At 39.2% G+C, this 27783-nt stretch overlaps 2 protein-coding genes across 2 annotated transcripts; both read right to left on the bottom strand.

The window, feature by feature from the left end:
• Nucleotides 1–276: 276 nt before the first annotated feature.
• pvalb9 (parvalbumin 9) lies at nt 277–10817 on the bottom strand. The gene is made up of 5 exons (XM_061907350.1): nt 10670–10817; nt 4984–5051; nt 3184–3316; nt 711–820; nt 277–465 (listed from the first exon to the last, which is right to left on the bottom strand). The coding sequence occupies exons 2-5, from the start codon at nt 5042–5044 to the stop codon at nt 440–442; spliced, it is 330 nt and encodes a 109-aa protein (XP_061763334.1). The 5' UTR covers nt 5045–5051; nt 10670–10817; the 3' UTR covers nt 277–439.
• Nucleotides 10818–13736: 2919 nt separating this feature from the next.
• On the bottom strand, nt 13737–21409 carry LOC133558024 (parvalbumin beta-like). Its single transcript, XM_061909078.1, has 5 exons — nt 21317–21409; nt 21040–21106; nt 18604–18736; nt 16453–16562; nt 13737–14144 (listed from the first exon to the last, which is right to left on the bottom strand). The coding sequence occupies exons 2-5, from the start codon at nt 21098–21100 to the stop codon at nt 14119–14121; spliced, it is 330 nt and encodes a 109-aa protein (XP_061765062.1). The 5' UTR covers nt 21101–21106; nt 21317–21409; the 3' UTR covers nt 13737–14118.
• Between the last annotated feature and the right edge of the window lie 6374 nt (nt 21410–27783).

Here is a 27783-nt window from a genome sequence, read left to right as displayed (position 1 = left end):
CCTTTGAAATCTGTTCATTTCCCAACCAACAACGTGGATGCAACGTTGAAAATCAACGTTGTCTCAGTTTACAAATACAAATATTTTGCAACGCTGTTTCAAAGTGAGTTTTAAATGACATGCATGCATAATCAACGTTGTATCAATGTCTTGTGCCTGCTGGGTTATACTTAACTTGACACCCACCGACCATTAAACAAAAGATAAATGAAAACATGGAGCTGCAGTTTTGCTCAGTCATGTATTTTGTTGCCAACTTTATTGAAGAGGCCTCATTTTTTACATGCACAGTATTTCATTGTCAGCGGTGCAGTAAACAACACAGACAGAACACAAAGGAATATATATTGCATATGCATTAACAAAAATAAAGATAACATACATGGACTATCCACTGAGAAATAAGAATAATAATATCAGAAAATTCCACATGCAGCGCTCAGGAGAGGACCATCATCAGGAACTCTATGTAAAAAACAAAAAAAACAGCATGTAGAAATCCCTTGATAATAAACAATTGGACACAATTTGATTAATTTAGATGTACTGAGAAAATATGCAGAAATACTGTTTATTCAAAATATTTAGCTTCATAAATAATTTGAGAGATTAAGTTAAAGTTCAATGGCTGCTGCATGCATGACCAGAGTATGTTTTATTTGAATTATAAAGAGCCATTCAATGCATTGAAATGGTTGTCTGATACTGACCGTGTGCTCCAATCCGTCCATCGCTGTCGTCATCAGCGGCTGAGATGAAGCTCTTGGTTTCGGCCTCAGTCAGCGTTCGTGCTCCTGGGGAAAACCTCTGCAGGAAAAACCTGTGCATGATGCACGCACGCACGCACGCACACACACACACACACACACACACACACAAACACACACACACACACACACACACACACACACACAGATCCTTGTGTTAAATTTGAATAGGAACTCATGAAGAGACAAAACAGGGGAACAACTGAATTATGTAAGACACATTCCATAATAACCATTCTAGATGGATTACACTGGGGTGGCTTTAATACAGTTGTGTGAGTGTGTATGAGCTAGGTCTTAATCTCTTTGTCATGCACGCTGCGGAACATTCTGAAAGATAATTTTAAGCACTGCTGGAACAAGATTTTATGTTTGGCCCTGTTTTGGTCTTTTATACTACTTGGGTTTGATAAGTTGTTAATCAAATTGAAGCAAATGTCACAAGTGGTTGAAAATATATGATTATGTGCTAGTTTAGTGGTATTAAACAACCGCCTCGAGCAGAACTGGGAAAAATATGGCCCTCGGCTTGCATACGGCCCGTTAGGATTTTCAGTACAGCTCGCTCGATGTTTTCAAACAATTTTTTTAGACCTTTAGCACTGAAGCTGTATCTGATATGATAATGTGCGATGCTTTTTTTCAAATGACCGTAAATCTTGAACTACAGAAAGTGAGTGATACAAGAGTTATTATGGTGATCTCTGTCACAGCAGAGTGGATGGGGTTTGTTTCCAAAGCAGCCAGGCTGAAACGCGGGTGATAGGGACAGACACGGAAGCAGATTTTTACAACAAAGTCTTGCAGAAAAGTTATATCAAATCAGGTTGTAGATTTTTTTTTTTAAGCCTTTACATTCATATTTCGCCATGTTTTTTGCATTGTTGTTGCATTTTGCTTGATTGTAAAAGATGTCGTTTGAGCACCTGGTGACGTGAAAGAAGTTCATATGATGTAATATTCAGTGTTTTATCACTTGTAGTTAATATTGTAAATCCCACATTCTTTACTTTCATGTACATTCTGGTTGTCTCATCCATCCAGTAAAAAAAGTCATAATATTGTTAACATTCAATCAGTCATTATTTTTAGTTTTTGTATATTAGTGTTCCTGAAAAAAGGGACCCAAGCACACATACTATACAGCAAAGCTTTACATACACACATCCATTAATTATACAGCTTGTCCCTCTTGGGGTCGCGGGGGGCTGGAGCCTATCCTAGCTGCATTCAGGCGGAAGGCAGGGTACACCTATATATATATATACATATATATATATACATATATATATATATACATATATATATATATATACGTATATATATATATATATATATATACCGTATTTCCTTGAATTGCCGCCGGGGCGCTAATTAATTTAAAACCTCTTCTCACTCCTGCGCTTACCAAAGCCATGCGGTAAAAGTAAGCATGCGCTAATTATTTTAAAACCTCTTCTCACTCCGGCACTTACCAAAGTTATGCAGTAAAAATTTGTGTGTAATGTAAGCTTGGACCTTAAATCTTACTGAATAGCTCTTAATATTCTTCCCTTTATGCGATTTTAAATTACCGGTATTGAAATCAACCTCCCCCATTTTGAAAATGATGACAGGGGAAGTGTCATTCGTGACGTCACGAGTTTGACCAGGCGGTAATACTAAGCATGCGCTAATTATGTTGGGAAGTGAGTTTGACCCGGCAGTAATTCATGGCAGGCGCATACTATATGCCCTGCGGCAATTCAAGGAAATACGATATTGGGATGGTTTCCTGCTGGCTCCGCTGTGAACGGGACTCTCGCTGCTGTGTTGGATCCGCTTTGGACGGGACTCTCGCGACTGTGTTGGATCCATTATGGATTGAACTTTCACAGTATCATGTTAGACCCGCTCGACATCCATTGCTTTCCTCCTCTCCAAGGTTCTCATAGTCATCATTGTCACCGACGTCCCACTGGGTCATTATTGTCACCGATGTCCCACTGGGTGTGAGTTTTCCTTACCCTTATGTGGGCCTACCGAGGATGTCGTAGTGGTTTGTGCAGCCCTTTGAGACACTAGTGATTTAGGGCTATATAAGTAAACATTGATTGATTGATTGATATAAATATATATATATATATATATATATATATATATATATATATAGGTGTCCCCTGCTCTCCGCCCGAATGCAGCTAGGATGTCCAGCTAGGCAGGGTACACCTATATACTGTGTATATATATATATATATTTTTTTATTTTTTCCATTTTCTTATTTATTGTTGGTTTTAATTTATTTTACACACTGGCCCCCCAAACACATTTTTTTGTCTCTCAATATGGCCCCCGAGTCAAAATAATTGCCCAGGCCTAGCCTAGAGTGTTCATGTCAGGGGCCAGCCGTGACTGTACATCAGCCTATCAACACACTTGAGCTCAGACTCCTCGAGGTAGCCGCTGTTGTCCTCATCGAGCATCTGGAAGACATTCTGGACCTCCTGTGGCGTCTTAGAGGAGAGGCCGCACAGCCCGAAGAACTTCTTGTGACAAAATGAGTCTGGAGCTGCAATCAATCACACATACAGTATAATTCTGATTCTGATTCTGAGTATAACATCAGGGCTGTCAAAAATAACAAGTTAACTAGTGTGATTAATCACAAAAAAATATGGCATTAAAATTAGCTAAATATTGTACTATGTTTCAAACAAATAAATGACATGCATTCAAGTAAAACATTTTAAAATGTTCCTGGATGACATTCTGACAATAAAATTGCAATATTGTCCCAATATTGGTGTCTTTTTTAAGTTAATTGTATTGGTGTCAAATTATAAATATCTATAATCTGTTTAATCAGCCTTTTAAATAAATATATGAATAAATTAACATCTCGTTAAATTGATTAATGATGAATAATCACAGTAACCATGAATTTACCATGAATTTATTAACGTGGACTTCGACTTAAACTAGTTGAAAAACGTATTGGGGTGTTACCATTTAGTGGTCAATTGTACGGAATATGTACTGTACTGTGCAATCTACTAATAAAAGTATCAATCAATCAATCAAAGTAATAAAATGTTGTAATACAAAAATAGCAACAACAACAACAACAAAACAATAACTCCGAGTTTACATAGTTAACAAAGTTAAAAAAGATATAAAAACAGATATATATTTTTGCAAAAATAAAACAAAGAACCGATGGCCTATAATTTTACCATGAATTGATTAACGTGGACCCCGACTTAAACAAGTTGAAAAACGTATTCGGGTGTTACCGTTTAGTGGTCAATTGTATGGAATATGTACTGAACTGTGAAATCTACTAATAAAAGTTTAAATCAATCAAAGTAAAATAATTGATTGCATACTTTAAATGAAATTTAAAAAGTACCTAAATATTTTGACACAAATACAATTTTACTGAGACAACAGCATATATTTTCTTGTAAATGTATCACTAAATATACATCATTTATTTTTTCAAAACTTGGTAACGGTTTTATCTAAAGTCCCACTGGGGTTTATTTCGAAGGATATGTAGTGAAAAAAATATTTTGGATGGTTACTCTGTGTTAATACATGATTAATGCGATTTTATTTTGTGATTATTTACATGCGGTAACTAATTAAATTTGACAGGTTTGAAAATAACCTGTGATTAATCGTGATTAATCCAAATTCAAATGTGGAAATTGTTTGACAGCACTATGTATGTGTGTATATATATATATATATATATATATATATATATATATATATATATATATAATGACTTAGATTTATATCACACTTTTCTAAACACTCAAAGCGCTCACAGAGAAGTGGGACTGAACATTCATTCACACCTGGTGGTGGTAAGCTACATCAGTAGCCACAGCTGCCCTGGGGTAGACTGACGGAAGCGTGGCTGCCAGTTTGCGCCTACGGCCCCTCCGACCACCACCTATCATTCATTCATTCACCAGTGTGAGCGGCACCGGGGGCAAAGGGTGAAGTGTTTTGCCCAAGGACACAACGGCAGCAATTTTTTGGATGTCAATAGGTGGGAAGAGAACCTGCAACCCTCAGGTTTCTGGCTGGCCGCTCTACCCACTACACCACGCCGCCCCTAATATATATATATATATATATATGTATATATATATATGTATATGTGTGTATGTATGTATATATGTATGTGTGTGTGCGTGGGTGTGAGCGTGTGTGTGTGTGTGTTACCTTGACAATCCTTTACAGCATTTTCAATGTCCTCTGATGAGAGAATGGAGGTGAGGGACATGCTGCTCCTGTGGAAATTGTTTGTCTTATTCATCATGATATCGTCTCACAGGATAACTCATACAACTCCTGGGGATTTTTTACTGCATGATTGCTTAATTGGGTTGTCAGCATCATAAAGCAGCAGACGAACAAGCGAATGGGTAAACAGGGGATCTTTGACTAAAGTAGTTCTGTTTAAATTAATGATGCTATTGTTAATTTATTAATTCTTAGTTCACTAGAGTCCAACTCCAACCCCACTAAATCTATTGACCCTCTGGAGTGTACATATTTTAAAAGCGGTAGATTAGGATTTTTTTAGAGTGTATAAAACATTTTTTGATATTTTATTTCTACTTTTTTGTGCTCAAATCACTGAATTGACTTAACTTCTACATAAACATAGCTAACATGTCATGTACCCAGGTAATTTATTACTTACTATATGGATTATAACTCTACCATCCATCCATTTTCTACTGCTTGTGTGGTGACTCTTCTTCGGCATTGTAATGCCGGTGTGGTTTTCCCGTGGATGCGTCGAAGCAGAACACAGCATAGGTAAGATAAAGGGTATTTAATAACAAAAGTCTATGAACAAAAATACTGGTGTAAAGAGAAAAAGTAAACAAAAGACGCTAGCGTGAAAGCTAGGCTAAAACAAGGAAAACTAGAACTTGGTACGAGGACACAAAAGAGTAAACAAAACATTTAGCATGAAAGCTAGACAATAAAGTGGCTTGGCGTGAGAGCTAGCGAGAAAATACATACGAATGATGAGAGTCGTCACTGATGCGCGTGGGCAAATTAGGATCCGAGAATGAGTAAACAGAAAAGGTGAGCTTAAATAGGAGGGTGAAAATAGTAGCAGGTGTGCGGGGCGAGACTAACAGGTGGACTGATGTGTAACCATAGTGATGGACAAAAACAGGAAATAAACGGGTCAGACTGAGAATGAAAAAACAAACACGTGAAGATCTGAGCAGCAGATCGCAACAGTATTCCCCCCCAACAAAAGACAGATACCAGATGTCTTAAAAAACAAACAAAAACTTGAACCCCCTCCCCAAAACCAGAAAGTTCACAAACGAAGGGAGGGCGGAGGGAGTCCACGGTGGAGGGTCGCCAGATCGCATGTCCCCGAATCCACCGAGGACACATCATGTGGCGGCGGCGGGTGGAACGCTGCTGCCGAAAAAGTTTTGGCGGGCGACCTCGAAAAGGCCACATTAGTGGCCGCCTCGCAGGATGAGGTGCCCGGCGAGGCGGACGACCCGGGCACGGCCACATCCGTGGCCGACATGGAGGAGGGAGTATCTGGCGAGGAGGATGACCTCGCAGAGGCCACGCCCGTGGTCGACGTGGTGGACGACGCCTCAGCACCGAAATCCCAGCAGGCTTGGAAGCAGCAGACGAGGGTGCGGGGACTGCAGCCAAAGCAGGCCCGAGTGCAGCTGGCGAGGATGATGCGGGTGCTGCAGCCGAAGAAGGCGTCGGAGGCGGCCTGGGAGCCGCAGGAGTCGTCGGAGGCGGCCTGGGAGCCGCAGGAGTCGTCGGAGGCGGCCTGGGAGCCGCAGGAGTCGTCGGAGGCGGCCTGGGAGCCGCAGGAGTCGTCGGAGGCGGCCTGGGAGCCGCAGGAGTCGTCGGCGCTGGTGTGGGCTCCAGCCCCGTCGTCGGCGCTGGTGTGGGCTCCAGCCCCGTCGTCGACGCTGGTGTGGGCTCCAGCCCCGTCGTCGACGCTGGTGTGGGCTCCAGCCCCGTCGTCGACGCTGGTGTGGGCTCCAGCCCCGTCGTCGACGCTGGTGTGGGCTCCAGCTCTGGAGCTGTTGCTGGAGTCGGCTCCAGCTTTGGAGCTGTTGCTGGAGTCGGCTCCAGCTTTGGAGCTGTTGCTGGAGTGAGATCCAGGTTAAAGTCTGTAATTGGTATGAGAACCAGTTCTGGGTCGGAGGCTGGTGTGAGAACCAGGCTAACATCAGTTTCTGGTGCGAGAACCAGACTAGAGTTCAAAACTGGTGTGAGAACCAGGCCCGAAAAAGCTGCTGGTGTGTGAACCAGGCGAGAGTCGAATTCTGGCGTGAAAACCAGGTTAGTGTCATGTGCTGGTGTGAGAACCAGACTGGGAGCAGGTGTCGGCTTCAGCCGAGGAGCAGGTGTCGGCTTCAGCCGAGGAGCAGGTGTCGGCTTCAGCCGAGGAGCAGGAGTCGGCTTCAGCCGAGGAGCAGGAGTCGGCTTCAGCAGAGGAGAACTAGGGGACTGGCTGTGAGCAGGACTAGGACTATGATGAGTGATAAGACAAACACTAGGACTCGGGCAAGGACTTGAGAGAGGACCAGGACTTACAATCACACTAGTGCTTTGAGAAGGGCTTGGGCAACGACCAGGACTTACAGTCATACCAGGGCTTGGGCAAGAACTAGGACAAACGGTCAAACTAGGGCTTGGGCAAGGACTGGGACTAACAATCAAACTGGTGCTCGGGCAAGGACTAGGACAAAGACTAGGACTTACAGTAACACTGGGGCTCGGACAAGAACTTGGGTAAGGACTAGGGTTCGGACTAAGACCACGAGGGGAATCAGTACTAATATTACAAAGGCAAGAAACAAGACTCGGGACCGGACTCGAAACAGGACTCGGACTACGGATCAGTCTACGAGTGGAACTAGGACGACTACGAGAAAGACTAGGACTACAACTAGAATCAGAACGGAAACTCGGACCAGGACTTGGACTACGACTCAGTCTACAAGTCGGTCTACGAGTAGGACTAGAGCATGGGCTACGAAGAAGGCTGGGACTCGAACTCTGAGAGAGACTGTGACTAAAACTAGAACTAGGGCACAGACGGAACACAGGTGGAGGAGGTCTAAGAGGGCGTGACTTGACCGGGGAGAACACCGGTGGAGGAGGTCTAGGAGGCCGTAGTGGTATAACAGGGGTAAACACCGGTGGTGGAGGTCTAGGAGGCTTAGTAGTTTTAAGAAGAGGTAGCGTCTGCCCTACCTCCGCAACACAGCTATAGGCCGTAGCCCCCCCCTCCAGACGGGAATCCCAGACCCGTTCCCTGTGGTCAGGGACTGACCATAAGGGAGGGTGGTGGGAGGTTTGGAGGCAGGCAGACCCCTCCCCTCTATATTGTCCAGAGTGTCCCTTTGAAAAGGGAGAAAAAACCTTGGACTTGGGCAGAGAATGAGGTTTAAACGGTGGGTTAGAAGAAAAACTAGGTGACTGAGGTTGACTAGAATAATAAGAAAAAATATCCTGATACTTTTGTATCTTATTGTTAATGTTATTGTCATTTGAAAATGGCTGAGAAAACGAATCTTCCCCAAAAAATTCCTTGTTGATGACGTCATCATCGGAAGACGGGTTTGCGTTACCGGGGGGCGTCGACGAAATGACGTCATCTGCGCGGGACACAAGTTGGGAATTTGCCCAGTCGGTAAAACTGTTAGCAAAGTGTGTTATTGGGTCCCCAAACAATGGTGTAGGGGTTTTGTGTGCTGACTGTAGGTTGCTGTGTTCGTGAGGAGGGAGACATGGAGTGGGCAAGTCACTGTCGCCCGACGAAGCCATACTTCGCGGCTTCCGCCTACGCGGACGAGCGCGAGCGCTGCGGGAGGGAAACTCACCGCTCCCGGAAGCATCGATCGGAACCAGTTTTCCCTCCAGGTCCCACATCATGCTTTCGTCTGGATTGCATCGGAGAGTTTCAGCCTCCATCGCTCGGAATACCCTCCATGTGCCTTCGTCGAAGGTCTCCTCGTGGTTGCCAGACGCGGAAAAACTTTTTAATGCTCGGATCCTACTGTGGAGACTCTTCTTCGGCATTGTAATGCCGGTGTGGTTTTCCCGTGGATGCGTCGAAGCAGAACACAGCATAGGTAAGATAAAGGGTATTTAATAACAAAAGTCTATGAACAAAAATACTGGTGTAAAGAGAAAAAGTAAACAAAAGACGCTAGCGTGAAAGCTAGGCTAAAACAAGGAAAACTAGAACTTGGTACGAGGACACAAAAGAGTAAACAAAACATTTAGCATGAAAGCTAGACAATAAAGTGGCTTGGCGTGAGAGCTAGCGAGAAAATACATACGAATGATGAGAGTCGTCACTGATGCGCGTGGGCAAATTAGGATCCGAGAATGAGTAAACAGAAAAGGTGAGCTTAAATAGGAGGGTGAAAATAGTAGCAGGTGTGCGGGGCGAGACTAACAGGTGGACTGATGTGTAACCATAGTGATGGACAAAAACAGGAAATAAACGGGTCAGACTGAGAATGAAAAAACAAACACGTGAAGATCTGAGCAGCAGATCGCAACAGCTTGTCCCTTTTGGTGTCGCGGGGGGTGCTGGAGCCTATCACAGCTGCATTCGGGCGGAATGCGGGGTACACCCTGGCCAAGTCGCCCCCTCATCGCAGGGATTATAACTCATTTTAAGCATTTTTTTCTAAGTACATAACTGGCCTAATTGGATCAAATGGGCATTCAGGGTTAAAAACACACTCCAAACCAATATCAAGGGCTGAAGTAAAAACAAGGGAAAAAAAAACATGGTTCCAATTTTTTTTTATATTTATAGATTCTTAACTCCTTAAGACTTGTTCGTCCTGGCCCTTTCCTTAACTGGGCCATATTTCCCTGTGTATCGTTGAGCTAAGAAAGAATTTGATACAAATAAATTAAGATTAAAAGTGCAAAAACCCTTTTAGGAAAAACCCTCATTCTATTTGGAATAACACAAACAAAGATATGACTAAAAATAGAGAAAAACATGCAAAGTCCCAAATGCACTCCTGGGCATGGATATTCAACTAAATTGTTTTGGGAGACACATTTCCAGGAAACTAAAGACCAGGGGGCCAGACTTCTCCCTTCACTGTTAGTTATAATTTGAGTATTCCGAGAACACCGATTTTACGTCTACTTATTTGGTCAGAGTAACAGGAGCACTTTGCTGTTTTTAAGAATCTTGTACAAAAAAGCTAGTCAAAGATAATCTCCATGACAGCACTGTGGTATTTTCAAGAATCGCCTGCAAAAATGTGAGCCACAAATTTTTCGAACAAAACTCGCGGGGCACTCGTGATGAAAAACAGAGTACTTAAGATGGAACCTTGAGGTACGCCGCAAATGACTACAGAGTGCACCTGAAGTAAACAACTGACAGCAACACCTTACTTACACAAATCCCATTATTGGTATACCTGCCCAAAAAGGAAAGGACTTAAAGGGGTGTCTTGAGGATTACGTTATTTAAAACACTAGTTTGCTAGAAAGGTTAAAAAGGTTTTAACTCCTTAACTACATCCCCAAACAACCGAGTCAAGGTACACTGCATTGCAGCAAGAGGCCAAATTGTTGTCTTAGTCATACATGAACTTTTTCTTTACTATGCATGCATACATCATCACCAGTCATTACCGGGTAAACAGAGCAGGAGTGCTGCTTATTATTTACTCTGGTTTGTATCGAGTGGTGTCCGATTCCACTGCACCACGGAGAGAATTGTGTCTAATATCTGGAAACCAAAGGAGTAATATCTTCCAGTGTACGAGCACAGCAAGTATTTTGAGGAACAAAAAGTGCATGCAGTATGAATCATGCATGTCCCTCACCTGCATCGTGCAGATGCAGGACTCACCTTTGTCAACCGGGCGTCCTCTTAAATCCGAAAGAGCGACAGAAAAGTCTAAACGGTGGCCTCTGATGGCTGCCTGGCTTTTATATGCGCCAAAGGGAACGCTTAACTTTCCAATCTGGGATCAAATGTTGCCTCAAGCCTTGCCTCCCTCTCGTCTTCCTTACCTGATTGATGCACTTTAACTTTTTATACTCCCTCCTCCTCCCTCCCTGCATCGGCTTACACACGTCACATTTATTCAGGTCCTTTATAGGACTTTCCTTCTTTAAGCTGCGGATGAAAACAAAGCTGCATGGATGGTGTGAGAAGTATTATCCACTCTAATACTGCAGCATTTGTCACTCACTATTTCACTTACATATCCACTGCATTTGTGTAGAAAAATATATGCATTTAAGATGCAGGGATTATTATTGTTATTATTACTGTTATTATTTTTTACACACTCGGTTACCATGGCGTCAAGCTTGATGGCTTTCCTCTGCAAAGGCAACATCATCTCAAGTGGTTCCAGTCAGCATTTATGTCAAATACAGCACAGGTACAGCAGGGTGCCATGGGAATAAAGCGCCTTGTTCCTGCATGTTTTTACCTTCTGGGAAAATTCTCTTTGCCATGTCAGCATTTTTTGGCTGTGTTCATTTAATTAAGCAAATGATGTTATTGATATTTAGCACCAGGATGTATGTGTTCAAAAAGGCATACACCAGCTTTGTTTTGTGGAAACAGTGCCATCTAGTGGTGGTAATACTTATTGCTTCCCTTCTCAATAGTCGTAGGGCTTCAACGATTAGTCGACATAATGTCGATGAAAATGATTTAATAAAGATTTGTTGTTGTTGGCAGGTTGCTAAGTAACATTTTATTGATAAAGAGCTAGCAATGTTCATGTCTACACTTCTATTTCTGCAGGTAAATCATTGCAGCTAAATAACCCATTCAGGGCAAAAAATACTTTTTTGCCCTGAATGTCATCTTGCATTTTTTGATTTATTTTTCACAATTTTCTGGGCTAAATTAAACCATTAGTTTCACAGTAATCTGGAAAGTACCCACACTCTTTTTTCACGAAGCCACACTGTTGTAACATGTGCTAAATGTGGCTTGGCATTGTCTTGCTGAAATAAGCAGGGGCGTCCATGAAAAAGACGGGGCTTAGATGGCAGCATATGTTGTTCCAAAACCTGTATGTACCTTTCAGCATTAATGGTGCCTTCACAAATGTGTAAGTTACCCATGCGATGGGCACTAATGCACTAACATACCATCACAGATGCTGGCTTTTGAACTTTGCGTCGATAACAGTCTGGATGGTTTGTTTCCCCTTTGGTCCAGATGACACAATGTCAAATATTTCCAAAAACAATTTGAAATGTGGAATCGTCAGACCACAGAACACTTTTCCACTTTGCATCAGTCCATCTTAGAAGATCTCGGGCCCAGAGAAGCTGGCGGCGTTTCTGGATGTTGTTGTTCAATGGCTTTCACTTTGCATAGTAGAGCTTTAACTTGCACTTACAGATGTAGCGACAAACTGTATTTAGTGACAGTGGTTTTCTGAAGTGATCCTGAGCCCATGTGGTGATATCCTTTAGAGATTGATGTCGGTTTTTGATACAGTGCCGTCTGAGGGATTGAAGGTCACGGTCATTCAATGTTGGTTTCCGGCCATGCCGCTTACGTGGAGTGATTTCTCCAGATTCTCTGAACCTTGTGATGATATTATGGACCGTAGATGTTAAAATCCCTAAATTTCTTGCAATTGCACTTTGAGAAACGTTGTTCTTAGACTGTTTGACTATTTGCTCAAGCAGTTGTGGACAAAAGGGTGTACCTTGCCCCATCCTTTCTTTAGAAAGACTGAGCATTTTTTGGGAAGCTGTTTTTATACCCAATCATGGCACCCATGTGTTCCCAATTAGCCTGCACACCTGTGTGGTGTTCCAAATAAGTGTTTTATGAGCATTCCTCAACTTTATCAGTATTTATTGCCACCTTTCCCAACTTCTTTGTCACGTGTTGCTGGCATCAAAGTGTTAGTTAATGATTATTTGCAAAAAAAATAAATGTTTATCAGTTTGAACATCAAATATGTTGTCTTTGTAGCATATTCAACTGAATATGGGTTGAAAATGAGTTGCAAATCATTGTATTCAGTTTATATTTACATCTAACACAATTTCCCAACTCATATGGTAACGGGGTTTGTATATATATATATATATATATATATATATATATATATATATATATATATATATATATATATATATTACACGCATGAAACTTACAATAGTGTTGATCGGTTTGGTCTCATCTAATGGCCAATACTTCTGTTCTACAGTATTGATATTTTTAGTACATTTAGACATTTTGTTTGCTTGAAATACTTAATTTTGGCCTTAAATATGTACAGAATTGGATTTTTAAAAATACAAAAAAAATCTGCAACTGTAGCCGTTAACTCGGTAATGGAAAAAAAATTAAAACACTTATATTGTCCCCTGTAGAATACATGAGGATTTAATAATCATACTGTACTTTTTTCATGTAAAATGGTAAAGATGGTTGATGTCAGTAATGTATTTGCAGAAAAACATGCGTGCACCCAGGAAGAAAACACATAATATGTATAATACACAAACCAAGACTAAGTTGAAGCTGTTCAATGTTTTCATCATGGCCAAATGTAACCTACAAAGTAATTAATATATTCAATATATTCCCTTTTAACATATCCATCCATCCATCCATTTTTACTACAGTTTATTCCCTCTGAGGTCGCGCCGCGGGGAGCGCTGGTGCCTATCTCAGCTCTGAGGACTTGAAAGTAGTCAAGAGCTTTTAAGATCATGTGGTTCCCTCTAGCGGTCATGGCCCTAAACAACCGAATAGTGTTTATGCCAGGAGACTTCCAAGGTCTCAGGACGTCAAAAAAGGTCATTTGCAATGGAAGTAAACCATCAAGGTTTCTTTTTGTGCATCTGAAAATGTGCATTGCTCATGTTGTCATGTGACTATAAAATCATATTTTGAAAGGTAAACAAAAAAGAAACTGGATCAAACATACTATTGTAAAACAACTTTTATTGTTTTCTCTTCGTCCGTCCGTTTGCCATAAAAGTGCACCATCAGCAAAAAAAAACTTACAGCGCGATGAGGGCGAGGACCACAGAAGTGTGTTTGCGTGTGTGAGAGAGAGAGATTGAGAGAGAGAGCGAGAGAGAGAGAGAATGAAAGTCACACAACCACCCCACATACAGTCAGCTACAGCCAAACCCATTGACAGGTAGAGCGGGCTTGAGTTGGTTTCAGAGGTCAAAGGTCACATGTGTATAAAACTTGCAGAAGTGTCAAGAGAGAGAAGAAAAGAGAAGAAGAGAAGATCTTGGCTCATGTTGTTCCTTTTGTACTTGTCAAGTTCCATGTTGGTCAGTGTTCTTCTTGTTTTAGCACTTAACCAGAACAGAAAACTCTGCAAGAAGACAGGTTACATAAGTCAAACTAACACTTTGTACACCTGATAACGTCACATGTGCACCCCAGAACAGGACTGGCCTAGAAATGTTATGATTCATCGTAGATAAACGAACACATCCAATATGCAGAATTGTTAAGTGAATTATATTAATATAGCGCTTTTCTCTAGTGACTCAAAGCGCTTTTACAAAGTGAAACCCACTATCTAAGTTGCGTTTAAACCAGTGTGGGTGGCACTGGAAGCAGGTGGGTAAAGTGTCTTGCCCAAGGACACAACGGCACTGACTAGGATGGCGGAAGCGGGGATCGAACCTGGACCCCTCGAGTTGCTGGTCAGGCCACTCGACCAACTGACCTATACCACGCCAGAATAATTCAAATTGAGACCCAACCAAGGTCTGTTTTATGTGACCAAGAAAAATGTCAATTAATAAAAGACACGGTTGTTCATATGAAATTGTACCGCTAATGTAGTCCTAGCCCCTTCCTGCTCCAGTGACGATAATCATCCTCATTATCCTGTGGCACGCACGGTTAGAGCTGTGCTTGTAAACAATTATACTGGGATCAAATGCAGCCCAGAGATGTGTCAGGAAGATATGCAAATTTATGTTTTAGTACATGTGACACGATTTTACGATACTTTTTTTTTTTTTATCAAACTTGAATTTGATTCGATACATGATTTGTTCTAAAACAAATACATAAGAGAGAAACGGCTTAATATTTTTTTGTGTGTGTGCAAAATAACAAATCTAACAGTGTTAAAACAAAATTGTTTTAAAAAATAAATCCCGAAGCATAATTTTATTTTGAAACCCCCACTCCGTTACAAAATATATTAACACAATTTTTATTGATTTGTATGCTTTTTCTAATCAAACTTGAATTTAGTTCCATGCATGTTTTGTACTAACAAAAATACATGGGAGAAAAATTTCTCAATAATACATTTTTTGAAGTCAAATAAAAAATGTAACCTGGTTAAATACATTTTTTTTAAAACATAAATCCCTTAGCGGATTTTATTTCAATCCTCCCCTGGTTACAAAATATTTTCATACATTTTTATTGATGTGAAGTAATTTGTATACTTTTTAACATTTAATTCAATGCTTTTTCAGTACAAAAAATGGCTCAATATAATTTTTTAAGTACAAATTAATAAATGTAATACAATTAAAACATATATTTTCAAATTGAAGTAAAAACTATAAATTCCGAAGCAGAATTTAATTTTGATGAGCCAAAAAATTAAAAAATTCCCACACTTTTTTATTGCTGTGAAACGATTTTAATACTTTTTAATCAAACTTGAACTCATAAAATAAATAATAAATGATAAATAAATAAATAAATAAATAAATAAATAAATAAATAAAATAAAAATAATAAATAATAAATATTCAGTCATTAATTTTTTGTAGTGCAAAATAACACATTTACCATCATTAAAACATACAAAAAAATAAAAATAAATCCTTAAGCAGATTTTTTTTTATACTTTCCATAATTTTATATTTTTGTGAACCCATTTGTATATTTTTCCCACTCAAAATTAATTTTTTTTCGATGCATGTTTTGTACTGAAACAAATTAATGGGAAATAAATTGCTCAGTATTTTTATTAGTGCAAAAATAATACATTTTATGTTAAAAAAGTGTAAAAATATTCTGTAATGGGGGTGTCATCAAATTAAAATTCAGCTAAGGGCCACAATTGGGTTCACACCCAAATGCTGCACTCAAAACAGCCAAAATAGTGAGCGCAAAATGATGGACCCTTACCAACCTAAATAGGTACCATATTGGCTACGGAGCAGAAGGGGAGGGACTAAGTGAAGCGGTTGAAATTCACGATTAAAAAGGAAAGAAGAAAAAAAGCTGAAAAATGCTGCGATCGTCAATTCTGAAAACGATCGTAATCGACGCTCGGGACGTAAGTATTGTGTACATCAGCCCTAATCAACCGTCCCTTGGGGCAAATCCGGCGTGTGAATGAGATCATAGTGGTTTGCACAACACAGGCGCTCCTCAAGGCACCCCTTTAAGTCCTCTCCTTTTTGGTGGTTATTTTGGCACAGCGAAATATACAAAATAAAACTAATATTGAAGGGAGAAGTCGGGCAGCTCTCGGGAAAAGTGGCCCTTGTAGAATAGTTTACTTATTGACGATTAGCTCCTTTCACCTCAACTGAATTCCTACAATCCTGTTATCCCCAATTGGAACAATTCAGTGGTTATTTAATCACATCCCAGGTGTGTGTCAATACTGATACTACTTTAGTGTCACATGATCTCACCATCAACTCCGATTTTGCCGTCGCCGTCAGTGTCACCGGCCTGGAGGAACGCCTTTGTCTCTTTGTCAGTCAAAGTTCTGGCGCTGGCAGAGAAGTTCTGCAGGAAGAGCCTGTAGGAGGAACACACGGAGGGAGTCAGGACCGAGGTCCCATTCAAAACTTCATTGACTTTCTTCTCATTTTTAGTCCTCGTTGATAGGTTTGTGTGCCACTTCCTGTCTGGCTTGTAGGATGTATTCTTATCGTCATCTTTAACAACATTTCAAACCTCGGAAGCGACCACCTTTTGCATTTATTTACGTAAAACACTTCTTGTCATACAAAAGATCTGTGTCCAGGGTAGGTCCTTGAAAACAGCATAGTGCTTCTATTTTTTTTGCATCTCAAAGATACTTTTTATGACAGGAGCCTTACTTTCATAGAGGATGTTTGACGTATGTTTTTTTGCATCAGGACCTTAAAAGCAGCAGAACGCTACTGTTAAATAGAGAATCTTTACCAAGGTTTTGCAGCAAATCTTTAAATACAGCACAGTGTTCCTGTTATATAGACAATCTTTGACTAGTATTTTGCAGCAGCTTCTTAAAAGCATCATTGTGCTCCTGTCAAAAATAAGATATATGTGACCTAAATTTTTGTTGTAGATTGAAAGCTCCTGAGTGCTCCTGTTATATGGAGGATCTTTGACTTGTGATATTTGCATCTTAAAGACCCTTTATACCCAGGATCCCCAGACTACGGCCCGCAGGAAGTCCCAAGTTTTTTAAGATTATTATTATTTTAAAATCTGTCCTTTCCAATCCATTTTCCACCACTTGTTACTCTCGGTGTCTCCTAGCCGCTCAGACAATTCACATTGTCTAAAAATGCATTTTCCCATCGATAACGTGACATCATATATATATATATATATATATATATTTTCATATTTATATATATATATATTATATATTATATATATATATATATATATATATATATATAGTCTGGCCCCCGGTGTGGCCCCTGCCGGTGCGGCCCCTGAGTCAAAAAGTTTGGGGGCCCCCGCTTTATATGATTGAAGTATTACTGAAATTTTAATGATCTTTGACTTGTTTTTTTTGCATCAGAATCCTGAACGCTACCAAGGTTTCCTGTCATATAGAGGATCTTTGAGTAACCTTTTTGCAGAAGTTCTTTAAAAGCAGCATAGTGCTATTAGCAAATAGAAGATCTTCGGCATGTGTTTTTGGCATCAGATCCTTAAAAACAGCTTAGTGCTATTACAATCTTTGAAGAGCGTTTTTTACAGCAGGTTCTTAAAAGCGACAGCGTGCTCCTGTCATCGAGAGAATCTTTGACCTTTTTTTATTAGGAAATATCCTCTCTGTAAAAGTGGAGGATCTTTGACTTTTTGCAGTAGGTCTTTAAAAGCAGTATTGTGCTCCTGTCACTTGTGTTTTTTTTTTTTTTTGCATCCCTAAAAACAGTGGAATGCCTTCGTCAAATAGAGGATCTTTGACTCACATTATTGCAGTAGGTGGTTAAAAGCAGCACATTGGTGATTGGTGTTTGTTTTGCATCAGACCAAATAGAGGATCTTTGACTTACATTATTGCAGAAGGTGATTGAAAGCTACACAGTGTTCCTTTCAAATAGAAAATCTTTGACTGGTGTTTTTTGTATCAGATCTTGAAAAGCAGCATAGTGCTCTCATCGAATAGAAGATCTTTGTTTTACATTACTGCATTAGGCGGTTAAAAGCAGCATAGAGCTCCAGTAACCTGGACTGGCTGTCAGTCAATTACATGAAGTGGGAATTGAGTCCACGCCAGCTGCATGAACGCCAGCTATGCGACCCACTACACAAGCAATATCTGATTCATGTGTTAGTAATTACTGTAAATGATATTTGAAATACATGAACGCTTCATTAAGCTATTAGGACCCTAACATTATAGTGGTTTACTTGTTTATGTAAGTATTCACTGGCATTAACACAAGCATGAGGTTAAAATCCAACTAAATCGGGTCGTGCTATGGTGTTGAACATTAAATCCTTTCAAATGTTCTGAGGAGCTGACATCATTCATGAACGGCAGACTAAACATGATCTTGCAGCTTCTCAGAACATGAAATCTAAGACTGGGGTGAGGAGGACGGATTGCCTACTTGAGCTCATCCTCCTCGATGAAGCCGCTCTTGTCCTGGTCAATGACAGCAAACGCCTTTTTGATGGCATCAGCGGACTTGCCAGCCAGACCCACCTTGGCAAAGAACTCCTTGTGTTTGAAGGAGTCGGCAGCTGCCAGGAGACACGCAAGGATGTCGGACATTGGTGACATTTTACACACACAAGCATACACACAAACACACACACCCATACACACAATGCTTGGCTGGCGTTTGGTCATCACCTGCTAAAGTATTTTAACACTTTTTTTTAACATGACTACTATATTTCAACTGTATATGATGTGATATTGAAGTTACATGTGGTCTTTTTCATGCAGGCATGCTGTAATGATGTGTGTCTTAGATATTATGTAGTAATATTATATTATATTATATATATATATATATATATATATTTATATATATATATATATATATATATATGTCTTGATTGGATTATCCAGAGAATAGTGCTCGATACCGTGGTAGAGCGCAATATGTAGGTGTGGGAAAATATCCTGATGATTGAGGGAACCCCTCATCAAACAGTTCTGTAGAGATGAAGTAGTCTTGTGATTTTTCCCACACCTACATATATATATATATATATATATATATATATACTGTATATATATATATATATAACTATCAGAACAATTGCACACTAAATTGACACAACATTGGGTAGCCAGCACAATCCAATACAAGAGCTACATCAACATTTGAAGTATAATGTGAGATATTAGTGAAAATTACCAAAATGTATTTAAAAAACTGTGATTTTTCAATATTCGAACTAAAACAAGTGACATTTGAGATGTTGTTTATATTTTTGTTTTGATATGTATTTATTTATTCTTTAAATTATTTTATCTTTTTTGTAAAAAAAATTCAACAGCGTGTCCCTAAAGTCTGGAGACAATGGCATATGGAATATTAACAAAAAAGATCTTAAATATAATTTTATCAGGCAAAGGTCAATGCGCCTTGCAAGAGTCACATGTGGGTTTAAGAAAACTAAAAGGCATTTTTTTTTTACAAAGTATATAGAATAAAATGATCATTATATTTGAAATCAAATTAATTTAATATGATTTAATACAATATTGCTTAAATCCCGCATTACTTATAGAATATACAATAATACATTTTTATTAATAAAGTGCTTTTTAAGACACCTAAAACACTGTTTTTTTAAATATGTATTATTTGTATTTATTCATTATAATTAATATATCTATTTATTCATGTGATTATTATTTTTGTATTATTGACACAAACATATTTACCTATGACATAATAATATTGATTTAAATAATTTCTTTATTATTTATTCTGATGTATTTTCATCGTATTTTACTTATTAATTATACAATAATACGTTATTAATAAAGTGCTTTTCAAAACACTTAAAATATAGTTTTTACTAATGTATTATTTGTATTTATTCATTGGAAATTAATGTATTTATTTATTCATGTGATTATTATTTTTTTATTATTGACATAAACATATTTAACTATGACCCAATACTATTTATTCAAATAATTTATTTATTATGATGTATTTTCATCATCTTTTGATATTGATTATACAATAATACATTTTATTAATAAAGTGCATTTTAAAACACTTAAAACACAGTTTCTTAATACTGTATTATTTGTATTTGTATTCTTCTATTGTAATTAATTATTCATGAGATTATTATTTTTTGTATTATTGACTTTGACATATTATATTATGAAGCAATAATATTAATTTAAATAATTTCTTTATTATTTATTTTGATGTATTTTCATCATATTTAAAAAATTGTATTACACAAGCCATCTGCACTTTTTTCCTAATTCTCTTTTTTTTTTCTGTCTCAAGATTGGAAAGTATTCACATTCAAACAAAAAATGTGAACACACGATCAACAATTTTTTGATGTAGTAAACATTTGATGTAGTTCATTGCAGTAGTTTACTTGTGGTACACAAGCTTCATCTTGTGGTATGCCAAATAATCACTTAATTGAATATTCAAACACAGTGTTACTGTTCAAACTGTGTCTAATGTTAGAGTGGCCAAACTATTAATTATACTTGTTAAATAAAACCTTTGCCTTGTTATATGTATTTAATATATAGGCCTACGATGCTACTCTTTAATGAAACATTAAGAAAAATAAAATAAAACAAATCATAATGGACCATTCATATATGCTAGAATTATACTATAATACTTAGCCCATTTCAGGTACATTAAATGGCAGAAACCATACCAAATGACAAAAAATGCAAAAAATAAACATTTGTCCAACTCTTCATTTGCTTGTGCGGCTGTACCTAATGCTGTGGCCTTCCATGGAGTGCAATGAGCAAGACAATACATTTGAATTGGGTACATGCATTCAAATATTATTATTATTATTATTATTATTACTACCTTTGCAAGCCGCAAGGGCTGCAGTGATATCAGAGTCGCTCAGGATTCCGGCGAATGCCATCTTTAACTGAGGGAGCAAAGCAAAGACAAGGTATCAACTACACAACTACACAAATGACACAACCACATGTCAGCAATGCGTGCAACAGCCTTCTCTCAGAAAAGGTAGTCCAAGTTCTTGCAGAAAAAAATTAATAAAAAAATCCTGCTAGTTTCTGTGGAGTCCTTTTGAATGGTTAGATCCCATCAAGTGCTAAAGCTCCGGAGTGCAACTCACCTTGAGGTTACGATGAATCTGCTCACTGCAGTGCGGCCCGTCGCCGTCCACGCGCCTGCTTATATACCTGCGGAAATATAAGCATATGCCGTGTAATGGACACTGTAGCGCGACCCAGTCAAAGCAGACGCTTAAAAAATGTGTCCAGTAGACAGAGCGTGTTCTATTTATATGTACATAAATGAAGATGCTTAAATGGTAGGCCCATGTGCAGGGTAAAAGCCCATGTCAAAGGTGCTTGATATTGCACGGGGGCTAAAAATACGTGCTGCTGATTTGGGTGAAAGGCACGCTGTCGCATGCTGCATCCTTTTTTTTTTTTGCTGCAGGGAAGCGGTAAGAGAGGATACGAAGGTAAGACTTTACTGGCTGTAAGGCTTCACTGGGTGTAAGGCCATCCTGTCAGCCTATTAGACCGCTGGGTGGGTTTGTTTGGTAATGTAGCAACCTGACATAACCTCATAGCTAATTTGATGTAGCATCTTTACACTGTTGCTTTTAGGAAGCTGCTGCAAAAACGCTAGTCAAAGATTGTCTATACAAAAGGATCTGATGTAAAAACATACAGGTCAAAGATCCTCTACATTACAGGAGCACCTAATTGCTTTAAGTAACCTGCAGCAAAATTGCTAGTCAAAGATCCTCGACTTAACAGTAGTGCTCTGGTCCTTTTAAGGTTTGGATGCAAAACAGTCAAAGATTGTCTATACAAAAGGATCTGATGTAAAAACATACAGGTCAAAGATCCTCTACATTACAGGAGCACCTAATTGCTTTAAGTAACCTGCAGCAAAATTGCTAGTCAAAGATCCTCGACTTAACAGTAGTGCTCTGGTCCTTTTAAGGTTTAGATGCAAAACAGTCAAATCTCCTCTAGAAGAGATAGCTTTTAGTATCCCAAGCAAACCAACACATGTCAAAGATCCTTTAAATCAGGGGTGTAAAAGTCAAAGCCCATGGGCCAGATACTGCCCGCGAATTGATAATCTATGGCCCCCGGGATGATATTTGACTAGTATTAGCTGCCCGCTGCTGTTTTGCATGCCCCAATACTCCATCAGTGTTAGCGCTAGGAGTTTTCAAAACGGGGTCCCAGGGACCCCTTCAAGTCATGAAAATGGGTTCGCACTGTAAATTTTAGGGGTCCGACCTTTTTGTAAGTGTTTTGAAAATAAATAGATAAATGTATGCATTATCCTGTTACATCTCACATTCTATATTGTGTTTTGGAAAAAGGTTGTCATTAAAGGTTACTTAATTCATTGAAGATGAAAAAAATAGTACAAAAGAAAACACATTTGTATGCATATGTACATTTATTCAGTTATAAACATTCATTCACTTTCTTCTTTCCTTTGTGGCTCTAAACTTTACCACTGCCGGTATCCATCCATCCATCCATCCATTTTCTACCACTTATTCCCTTTTTCGGGATAGCGGGGGGCGCTGGTGCCTATTTCAGCTACAATCGGGCGGAAGGCGGTGTACACCCTGGACAAGTCGCCAACTCATCGCAGGGCCAACACAGATAGACAGACAACATTCACACTCACATTCACACACTAGGGCCAATTTAGTGTTGCCAATCAACCTATCCCCAGGTGCATGTCTTTGGAAGTGGGAGGAAGCCGGAGTACCCGGAGGGAATCCACGCAGTCACGGGGAGAACATGCAAACTCCACACAGAAAGATCCCAAGCCCGGGATTGAACCCAGGACTACTCAGGACCTTCGTATTGTGAGGTAAACGCACTAACCCCTCTACCACCGTGATGCCCACTGCCAGTAGTTTTTCTATATTTATATTGTAATATTTTCAGAATGTGTTTGTTATATTTTTGGCCAAAAGTAAGACGAATAAAAACAATCTGAAGTTGTCTTTATTTTTTTTTGTTTTAATGCAATGATTTTTATACTCCGGTCCGCTTGTGCACAGATTTTCCTCCATGCGGCCCCTGAGCTAAAATAAGTTTGACACCCCTGCTCTAATACAAGAGTACCCAACCTTTTTTGCACCAGGGACACGTTTAATGTCGCCATTATTTTCACGGACCCGCCCTCCGTGCAATGCAGATAAATACAGCAAAAATAATTGCATGAAGAATACAACTCACCATAACGCTGAATTAGAGGAAGCCCTAGGCTTGTTTCTTTGCGATGATATGGTCCCCGGTAGGTTTATGGTATACATTATATACCATAGCATATACAAATATATTAGTATATTTATATACAATAGTATATATAAATATACTAGTATATTTATATCTCACTTGACAGTTTGGACATTGTTATCAACTTCCTATTTTTTGAAATATTTCTTGACCAGTGCCTTCATTTTTCCATGAACCAGGTTGATGGTATATACTATATATCTTAGTATATGTAAATATACTACTATATTTATATACCATATAGTATATATAAATCTGTGATGAGGTGGTGACTTGTCCAGGGTGTACGTTGCCTACCGCCCGAATGCAGCTCAGATAGGGTCCAGCGACCCCCCAGCCACCCCAAAAAGGGACAAGTGGTAGGAAATGGATGGATGGATGGAGAATATTTATATACAAACCCCGTTTCCATATGAGTTGGGAAATTGTGTTACTGTAGATGTATATATAAACGGAATACTATGATTTGCAAATCATTTTCAACCCATTTTCAGATGAATATGCTACAAAGTCCATTTGACGTTCAAACTGATAAACATTTTTTTCGTTGCAAATAATCATTAACTTTAGAATTTGATGCCAGCAACACGTGACAAAGAAGTTGGGAAAGGTGGCAATAAATACTGACACAGTTGAGAAATGTTCATCAAACACTTATTTGGAACATCCCTGTGCAGGCTAATTGGGAATAGGCAGGTGCCATGATTGGGTATAAAAGCAGTTTCCATGAAATGCTATGTAATTCACAAACAAAGATGGGGCGAGGGTCACCAATTTGTAAGCAAATTTTCGAACAGTTTTAGAACAACATTTCTCAACGAGCTTTGATCCCTCAGGCGGTACTGCATCAAAAACCGACATCAGTGTGTAAAGGATATCACCACATGGCCTCAAGAACACTTCTTAAAACCATTGTCAGTAATTACAGTTGGTTTCTACATCTGTAAGTGCAAGTTAAAACTCTGCCATGCAAAGCAAAACTCATTTATCAACAACACCAAGGAACGCCGTTGGCTTCGCTGGGCCCGAGATCATCTAAGATGGACTGATGCAAAGTGGAAAAGTTTTCTGTGGTCTGATGAGTCCACATTTCAAATTATATTTGGAAACTGTGGACGTGGTGTCCTCCGGAACAAAGAGGAAAATAAACATCCGGATTGTTATAGGCAGAAAGTTGAAAAGCCAGCATCTGTGATGGTATGGGGGTGTATCGTCACGTCCGTTGTGTCCTGAGCAAGACACTTCACCCTTGCTCCTGATGGGTGCTGGTTGGCGCCTTGCATGGCATCTCCCTCCATCAGCGTGTGAATGTGTGTGTGAATGGGTAAATGTGGAAGTAGTGTCAAAGCGCTTTGAGTACCTTGAAGGTAGAAAAGCGCTATACAAGTACAACCCATTTATTTATTTATTTATTAGTGCCCAAGGCATGGGTAACTTACACATCTGTGAAGGCACCATTAATGCTGAATGGTCCACACAGGTTTTGGAGCAACACATGTTGTCATCCAATCAACGTTATCATGGACCTGCTTATTTCAGCAAGACAATTCCAAGCCACGTGTTACAACAGCGTTGTTCCGTAGTAAAAGAGTGCGGGGACTTTCCTGGCCCGCTTGCAGTCCAGACCTGTCTCCCATTGAAAATGTGTGGCGCATTATGAAGCGTAAAATACGACTGCGGAGACCCCGAACTGTTGAACGACTAAAGCTCTACATACATTAAAACAAGAACGAGAAAGAATTCCACTTTCAAAACTTCAACAATTAGTTTCCTCAGTTCCCAAACCTTTATTGAGTGTTGTTAAAAGAAAATGTGATGTAACACAGTGGTGAACATGCCCTTTCCCAACTACTTTGGCACATGTTGCGGCCATGAAATTCTAAGTTGATTATTATTTGCAAAAAGAAATTAAGTTTATGAGTTTGAACATCAAATATCTTGTCTTTTTAGTGCATTCAATTGAATATGGGTTGAAAAGTATTCGCAAATCATTGTATTCAGTTTATATTTACATCTAACACAATTTCATAACGCATATGGAAACGGGGTTTGTATAATATGGTATATATAAATATACTAGTATACTTATACTAGTGTATTTATATATACTATGGTATATAGTCAAGGTTTCTGTGGTTTATCCGTTATACAATGCTCAATACCAAAGTACAGCGGAATATACATTAAAACAGGCCTGTTTCGCAGGTTTCCCTGCTCGTCAGGGGATTTTGGAAACCTGCGAAACAGGCTTGTAGGGATGATATAGCCTCTGTGTTTTTCCTGAACCAACGTATACTATGGTATATTTATATATACTATGGTATATAATATATAACATCAACCTGGTTAAAGGAAACATGAAAACACTGGTCAAGAAATATTTCAAAATATAAGAAGTTAAATATCAATGTCCTAACCGTCAAGTGGGATAATGGCAAAATCTAGTTGAACACATTAGGAAAATCAATAACAGGCACTCAATATTTAATTTGTATATTGGAGAGAATCAGCGTCCTCTACAGTAGACATTTGGTTTTGGTCCGTTTATTTTGTTAGCGTTAAAAGAGTGCTCTGCTGTTTTTAGGAACTTTCTGCAAAAAAGCTAGTCAAAGATCATCTCCATGACGATAGAACCTTGAAGGGGAACAGACGGACAGATTTTATTTTATAATGTATGTTGACATCAAGTGACCAACTGTTCCTCCCTTCCCTGTTTGTGGAAGTTTATTGTACAGTACATCATAAATCATGCCTCTAACGTGGATAGTAGAAGGCTGGGGACGTATTCCGACAAGTTGTTACACTTTGACAGCCATTTAGGACCTGGAACTGGCGAGAACGTCACGCAAAGACGCTCGGTCATACACAACACCTTCGTTGCATTAATCACACAACAGAAATTGCCAAAAAGGAGAGGACTTAAAGTGGTGCCTTGAGGAACACCTCAGTTATGCAAATAACAAGCTTGGACCCCCGTGTTCTATGTTTGCTAGCATTGTTAAAATATAAATGCAAAGATCTGCCAATGTGTTTACAGTGCTCTGAGTTCCTTAGGAGCACTCTAGTGTTTTTAGGAATTTGCTGCAAAAAAAGTTTGTCTGTCAAATTTTGAACTGAACCCACATTGTAAAAAAGAAGCCATATGTATTCAAAATGCTTCAAATCAGCCAAAATGTTGTTTCATGTAAATTAATGCCATTCATTTGCTGCGGTCAAACAGGGTCCCTCACCTCAGGCGACACGGCCCTCAGATACTGCAACTATTCCTGCCCTATCAGTCTTGTATTACAAATATCCCAGAGAGAGCAATTAAGCAATGATCGTGTGTAATTCAAGCACAGTGGGGATTGTCCCCTAAATGGATTCGGAATATGACATGACTTTAGAGGATGGTCAATCACATTTTACATGCGTGCTAAAAAAAACAAAAAAACACTGGTTAAAATATAATGGCATATTTTACAAAATCCCCAGAGATACCCTGCAAAATATATCCTGGAGGCAATGAGCAGCATAGGGTTGAGATCAGCACAATTAGCATGCACAATCGGTAAGTGCTTTGATAGTCATCATTTCAATATATCATGATCAATATAACAAATATGAAACTGTTTCAAAATAGTATTAGATTGATTTCCATCACACACACACACGCACGCACGCACGCACGCACGCACGCACGCACGCACGCACGCACGCACGCACGCACGCACGCACGCACGCACGCACGCACACACACACACACACACACACACACACACACACACACACACACACACACACACACACACACACACACACACACACACAAGTGTGATATCAGTGTTTCCCACATGGCTGCCATTTATTTGTAGCGGTGGTGTAATCGTCAAACCGGCCATGAGACATTTGCAAAAAGTGACAAGCAAAAGAAATATGTTTAAAATACAAAAAACATTGTTTTTAATACAAAAAGATGGGAGTTGCCTGCAAGTGCTATTGGCACCTGGTGTTTGTTAAGAAGAGCAATATTTGCTTAAATGTCAGACTTTATAAATGTCTCTACTAGTTGCGTTTTTTGATCAAAGAGTACACAAAGGGGTTTTGATTACAGGCAAAATATAGCGACAAAAAATAACTCACATAAAATAATTATTGGAGCACAAATAATAAACGTCATTTTAAGTACATAGGTGTGGATCTGATTTCAGTTTTTTATTTTGAAAGGCACTTTAGGTTTTGTATTGTTGTTCCAAGACAGCAAGACAAAGAGTGACGATGAGACACACTTCAAGAATAAATCACACAAGCAATA

This window comes from Nerophis ophidion, linkage group LG08, assembly GCF_033978795.1.
Source record: "Nerophis ophidion isolate RoL-2023_Sa linkage group LG08, RoL_Noph_v1.0, whole genome shotgun sequence".
NCBI lineage: Eukaryota > Metazoa > Chordata > Actinopteri > Syngnathiformes > Syngnathidae > Nerophis > Nerophis ophidion.
This window is presented reverse-complemented; position numbering and strand designations above follow the sequence as displayed.